This window comes from Neophocaena asiaeorientalis, unplaced genomic scaffold (assembly GCF_003031525.2).
Source record: "Neophocaena asiaeorientalis asiaeorientalis breed wild unplaced genomic scaffold, Neophocaena_asiaeorientalis_V1.1 scaffold918, whole genome shotgun sequence".
NCBI lineage: Eukaryota > Metazoa > Chordata > Mammalia > Artiodactyla > Phocoenidae > Neophocaena > Neophocaena asiaeorientalis.
In genome coordinates, this window is record NW_020174132.1 from 148,228 (window position 1) to 155,180 (window position 6,953).

At 41.6% G+C, this 6,953-nt stretch overlaps 1 protein-coding gene across 1 annotated transcript in view; it reads left to right on the forward strand.

Moving 5' to 3' along the window:
- VBP1 (VHL binding protein 1) overlaps window positions 1-6,953 on the forward strand; it is a 21,249-nt gene that overhangs the window by 9,283 nt on the left and 5,013 nt on the right. Inside the window, exons 3-4 of the mRNA XM_024754717.1 lie at window positions 5,030-5,096; window positions 6,088-6,186. Coding sequence (XP_024610485.1) covers window positions 5,030-5,096; window positions 6,088-6,186 — 166 coding nt within the window. The remainder of the gene's footprint in view (window positions 1-5,029; window positions 5,097-6,087; window positions 6,187-6,953) is intronic.

Consider the following 6,953-nt stretch of genomic DNA (forward strand, 5'->3'; position numbering starts at 1 on the left):
CTAGTCCTCACTGCTCAACTCAAAGCCTTTTCCAATTTTATCCCCTTTTATTTTTTCTGAAAGTTCCCTCACCTCTGTGATACCAGCTGTGCAACGAAAACTGTTTCTGTGCTTGACTGAGTTGTTTTGCAGCAGACGGCTGTGTAGTTTGGATACTAACCTTTTCTTTACAGGTGTTGTAAATCTTTTGTTGCAGCCTGTCATTTAACCTTTTCCTTCAGCTGTATAGGAAGCAGTAGCGTAGCACAGGGAGATTGGCTTGGTGCTTGGCCATGACCTAGAGGGGTGGGATAGGGAGGGTGGGAGTGAGGCTCAAGAGGGAGGGGATATGGGGACATGTGTATGCATATGGCTGATTCACTTTGTTGTACAGCAGAAACTGACACGGTATTGTGAAGCAATTATACTCCAATAAAGATCTATTTAAAAAATATATACATAAAGTAATTATTGATAGGTATATTAAAAAGTTATTTAGTATTTCATTGTCTTGTGGTGAACTCTTTAACACATGAATTATATGTGCTTTATCTTTCTCTAACTGGAAATTTTGTGATTATCATTTTTTCATTTTTTTCTGTCATCTGTTAATTTTTTTCCTTCTCTCCTTCTGGGATTCCTGTTAATATGGATGTTGACTCTTCTAATTCTGCCTTCCCTGTCTCTTTATTATTTCCTGTCTTCTGCTATTTTGGTAATTTGTCTTTTGGCAATTAAATGGATATCTGTGAGTTCCTTATTTCAAGCATTACACTTTTTATACGTAGTATTTTTGGTCCTTCTTACAGCTACTTGTTTCTTCTTCATATTACCAATATCCTGTCTTTTCTCTTTGAAGTATTTTTAAATACTTACTGTATAATCTTGTAGAATTTGATTTTGTTTCATCTGGTACAGGTTGTCGAATTTATTGTCTTTTTTATTTTGTAGCTGAGTTTATCAGATTACCATTTTTTTCCCCATCAGCTCATATTCCCTCAGGGTTATCAGTTCCTTTGGCCATTAATGTGTGTGGGAACAGGAGTAATTCAGGTCCCTCCTGGTGGGTGGGGTTTACACTCTGCAGCACAGCCATTGGAAAAATGCTGTTTCTCCCCTACCAGGTGCCTTGGCCTCTGGGCCTCTGGGACATTCTTTCCATTCCTCTGTCTTTGGCATCTCCCCTGGGAGGGGGAGTGGGCAAGGGGAACTGCTGGGGGCCAGTACGTCTATTCTCAGCTCCTCAGCCTGACCTTCTCCCTGCCTTTGGCCAATTCTGCTGTTTTTCTGCCCTGTAGCAGTGATGGGGTAGGTAATGTGATTCACCCACAGCAATTTAGAGGGAGGAAAAACACCTACCCTTTAGCCTTAAATTCCCCCTTTGAAGACTTGATCCACTTCCCTTCTAAGCTGCTGTCTTCCCTCTCACTTCCCTACCCACTCCCAGAACCTAGAGATTTCCATTGTTCATGGAATAACAAAGATCTGGAACTGATCCAAGTGTCTGTTGATAGGAAGTGGATAAACAAGTTGTGTTATATTTTTAAATGGATATTACACAGCAGTGAAAATGAATGAACAAATCTTAGGAACTTAATTGAGTTATAAAGCAAAACCCCAGAAAAATGCATACAACATGAGACCATTTGTATTAAGCTAAGAAACTAGCAAAGAATATATTGTTCAGGGATACACATAAATGTGATGAAACTATTTGAAAAAGTAAAAAAGGGACTGTAAACACACAGTTCAGGAGAGCTGCTATCTTTTGGGACAGAGCAGGGTGGGGAGGGTGTATTGCTCAGACTTGCACAGTGGCCTGCGCTCTACAGCCCACGAGCCCCAGCTACAGAGCCCGCACTCCTAGAGCCCGTGCTCCGCAACAAGAGAAGCCACCACATCCGGACGCGCAGGCTCAGCGGCCATGGCTCACGGGCCCAGCCGCTCCGCGGCATGTGGGATCTTCCTGGACCGGGCACGAACCCGTGTCCCCTGCATCGGCAGGCGGACTCTCAACCACTGCGCCACCAGGGAAGCCCCAGTGATACTATTTTTTAAGCAGCAGGCTTATCTGACATATTTGCCGGGTCAGTAGCACACGCTGTAAGAAAGTTTGCTGTGCTAACCTTCTTCACACATGATGTGACTTCCTTTATATAATTCACGAAGTACATTTTCATTATCATATTTAAATTTTGTTTACATGCTGATCTCTAATATTTTGTTAAATGTATTTTGAAAGAACCACAGCTTTGTTTTTGTATCCTTAGTCTGTTTTCTTACAGATTACATTGTGATCTGACAGGACTCCCAGAACTGTTTTGCACATTTTTCCATGCAAAACACTTTAAAGCCTTGGGCAGCTTTAATCCAAAAAAAGAGCTAAAAATGTTTCATTCTTTCTTCTCTAAGTTTGACTTTGAGTGTTTTCAGCATATTTTTATCTCTTATTTTCTTGTCAGTGAGATTGATTTCATTTGGGAATTAGTTGCTAGTAGTTTTTAAAAATTATTTTTAATACGCTTTATTTTTTAGGCCAGTTTTAGTTTCATAGCAAACTTGAGCAGAAGATGCAGAGATTTCCTGTATAGCCCCTGCCCCCACACACACAGCCTCTCCATTATCAACACCCTTCACCGGATGGAGCATTTGTTACAATTGATGAGCCAAGATCGATATGTTATTATTAGCTAAAGTCCGTAGTTTGCGTTAGTGTTCACCCTCGTGTTGTACATTCTATGGGTTTGGACACATGCACCATGTGATGTATCCACCATTACAGCATCATACAGAGTAGTTTCACTGCCCTAAGAATGCTCTGTGCTCAGCATGTTCATCCCTCCCTCCCCCTCCTAAACCCCTGGCAACCACTGATCCTTTTACTGTCTCCATAGTTTTGTCTTTTCCAGAGTGTCTTATGGCTGGAATCATACAGTCTGCAGCCTTTTCAGGTTGGCGTCCTTCACTTAGTCATATGCATTCAAGGTTCCCCCATGGCTTTTCGTGGCTTGACAGATCATTTCTTGTTAGCAGTGAATACTATTCCATTGTCTGGATGGACCACAGTTTATGTCTCCATTTGCCTACCAAGGTCATCTTGGTTGCTTCCAAGTTTGGGCAATTATGAATAAAGCTTCCATAAGCATTTGTGTGCAGTTTTTGTGTGGACCTAAGTTTTCAGCTCCTTTGGGTAAATACCAAGGAGCACGATTGCTGTATCATATGGTAAGAGTACTTTTATTTTGTAAGAACCTGACACACTGTCTTCCAAAGGGGCTGTTGCTCCACCTCCTCACCAACATCCGGACTTGTCAGTATTCTGGATTTTGGCCATTGTAATAGGTGTGTAGTGGTATCTCGTTATTTTAATTTGCAATCCTCTGATGACATATGATGTGGAGCATCTTTTCATATGCTTATTTGCTATGTGTATATCTTTGGTAGGGTATCTGTTAAAGGCTTTGGTCCATTTTTTTTTTTTTTTTTACGGTACACTGGCCTCTCACCGCTGTGGCCTCTCCCATTGCGGAGCATAGGCTGCGGACGTGCAGGCTCAGCGGCCATGGCTCACGGCCCCAGCCGCTCCGCCGCATGTGGGATCTTCCCAGACCGGGGCACGAACCCGTGTCCCCTGCATCGGCAGGTGGACTCTCAACCACTGCGCCACCAGGGAAGCCCCTGTTCCATTTTTTTAATCCAGTTGTTCATTTTCTTATTGTTGAGTTTTGAGAGTTCTTTGGGTATTTTGGATACCAGTCCTTTATCAAATGTGTCTTTTGCAAATATTTTCCCACAGTCTGTGGCTTGTCTTTTTGTTCTCTTGACAGGGTCTTGTGCAGAGTGGAAGTTGTTAATTTTAATAAAGTCCAGCATGTCAATTATTTCTTTCATGGATTGTGCCTTTGGTGTTGTATCTAAAAAGTCATCACCATACCCAAGGTCATTTAGGTTTTCTCCTGTGTTATCTTCTAGGAGCTTTATAGTTTTGCATTGTACCTTTAGGTATGTGATTCATGTGAACTTAAGTTTTGTGAAATGTGTAGTGTCTGTGTCTAGATTCATGTTTTTTATGTGTGGATGTCCAGTTGTTCCAGGCTAGTTGCTTTTCTAGTAGCTGTAATATAACTTTACTGCTGAGTCTGATCAGTCTCATCATGTCCATCGTTTTCTTAAGTTTTTTCGTGTGTTCAAACAGTGATCCATTTATAATTTTTTTTTTTTTTTTTTTTGCGGTACGCGGGCCTCTCACTGCCGTGGCCTCTCCCGCTGCGGAGCACAGGCTCCGGACGCGCAGGCTCAGCGGCCATGGCTCACGGGCCCAGCCGCTCCGCGGCATGTGGGATCCTCCCGGACCAGGGCACGAACCCGCGCCCCCCGCATCGACAGGCAGACTCCCAACCACTGCGCCACCAGGGAAGCCCCATTTATAATTTTAAGAACAGTTGTTAACTAACTTGAAAAGAAAGTATTTTTCAACATAAAAGTTAAAGAAAAATTACCCAAAGCTTAAAAGAATCGCAAAGTTGTACTATATCTTACTGTGGTGTGTTAGGCATTCAAGTGCTTTTACAGTGTGGGAAGCGCAGGCCCTGAGAAGCTGTCCCTGCACTTGCTGGTGCTGAGCTGCCTATGACGGAGGGAGTTGGTGGTTTTCAATTTAGAATATAATATTTGAATGCATGTTATTTTAAAAATGAGTATTTAAAATGCAATTCTGATTAAATGTAGAACCTCTGAATCACCTCTGTGGAATATGATTTTCTCTAGAAATGTTAACTAATGATGGGGGGTTTGACGTATAGAATAGGACTCTGTGCACAGCAGTCATTCCGTAAATATTTGCGATTATATCTAAATATTTTAATAAATATTTATGTCTGAAATATCTTAAATATTTTAATAAACAAAATTTATTAAATATCTTACAGATAAACTATCTTAAATATTTCATATATATAAGTTGTCCTCGAAACGTATCAGTAGAAAATGCAAAGCTAGTAAGACTGTGTCCTGGTGCCAGATACTAAGTTAACCTTTTTCTTATTCACAGGCTAAAAGGTCAGATTCCTGAAATTAAGCAGACTTTAGAAATTCTAAAGTACATGCAGAAGAAAAAAGTAAGTGCAGTTTTCTTTGTAAACATGAGCAAACCAGGGTACTTCAGCAGAGACATGTGTTCCTTGACTCCTTGGTCACTGGTATTTGAACCAGTCCTGAGCACGTGTACTGACATCACAGACAGTGAGACGTGGCTCTCCGCCAAAAGTCAGGTTTAATTCTAGGACCCACACTTCTTGGGGTATTTTACTTATATGTAGTGTCTGCAGAACTTAAATGCAATTTGAAATTCTTTTAAGTACAAAAAGAAAATGTCATTTTGAGCAGCATCTAATAGTTTCTGTCGCTATTGTTATTGTTCTCTCTAAGAATAAGGAGTGAGTCCAGTACTTACAGAGCTGGAAAAAATTTTAGAAATGACGTTTCAGGTTCTCATTTCACAGCTGAGGCAACATTTGCAAAGAGGCTACACTTGAGCACTGTTACATAGCTAGTTCCTGGCAGAACTGGATTTGAGACTCTTCCAAGTCCTCATCCAATATTTGTTACATAAGCAGGCTGTAAAAATTAAATGTCATAAGTATATTGTATTTAAAATAGTATATATGATTTATTACTTGACTGGTAGAATAACTACGTTTCTAGTGTGTTTTTTATGTCATGAACTTAACAAGAGGCTTCAGAAAATTGGTTGTTGAGCACGAAGCACTGATGAAGTAATAATAGCGCTTGTCTAGTGCTTACTCTGTGCCAGGCACTGGGGTGTGTGTGGGGGCGGGGAGGGGTGTGAGACTGGGGTGTGTGTGTGGGGGGCGGTGTGAGTGTGTGAGAACTCTGCTTGCCACAGCCTTCAGAGCTATAGTAAGTAGCTGAGCCAGGATGCACGAGCCTCCCTGCCCATCCATCTGGCTCCAGCATTCCTTTCTTTACCACTCTACTTAGTCTGTGTGATAGGACTGTTTTAAATGGCTTAGGTTCAGTTCTGTGATCTCTTCCTTATAACCTTGGTGTGAAAATGGACTGTTTACAGTACTGTCATTTTTTTTGAAGGAGTCCACCAATTCACTGGAGACCAGGTTCTTACTGGCAGATAACCTGTATTGCAAAGCTTCAGTTCCTCCTACCGATAAAGTGTGTTTGTGGTTGGGGGTAAGTAAATGTAATAGCCACAACTTCCTTGGCTGACATTTGTAAAGCATTATTGTTGAAGCTGTGGAAGGAATGAAGGGGTGGCATTCAGGGGGATCGGGAGTGTGAGGAAGATTGCCGCAGAAACATGCTCGAGTCTCTCCCAATCAAAACAAAACGGACCAAAACCCTGCTTCCCCTCCAACTAATGCTTTAGCTCTTAAATGTAACAGAAGGTGCTGTTGAACCTTAGATAGATGTTTCTTCATCATCAGATTTTGTTAGTTCTGGAAAGATCTCTCTAAATTTGAGGGGGCAAGGATTATTACAAAAACCTTGAGGTTAGAACCCATTTTTAAAAATCATATATTTCAATTTTGATGATTTCACAGACCTTCTCTGTGATTTTTTCCTATTTTACTCCTCTCAGTCCCATGATCGACCAGCCAAGCCATTCCTGACTGTCCAGCTAGCTATCCATAGGTCTTGTTACCTCAGGCAAGTTCCCATACAAAGCAGCCAGTCACGACTGCTCTCAGCTCTCCCAGCTGGGAGGATTTCCGCTTGCTATCCTGTAGAGTCATCCCTGAGAGGCAGTCTCGTGCCATGAAAGATAGGCAGATTCGTACATGGAAACTCACTTCTCTGTCCCTTAGTTCCTCCTCCTGATTTCTGTTAGCTGTAATCTTTTCAGAGTTTGTACATTTATTTCTACAAGCATAATTCCCGTACTTGTTTAGTTTTAGTTCTGTAAATAGAACAGCTGTCCACCCAGTAGCCCAAATCCT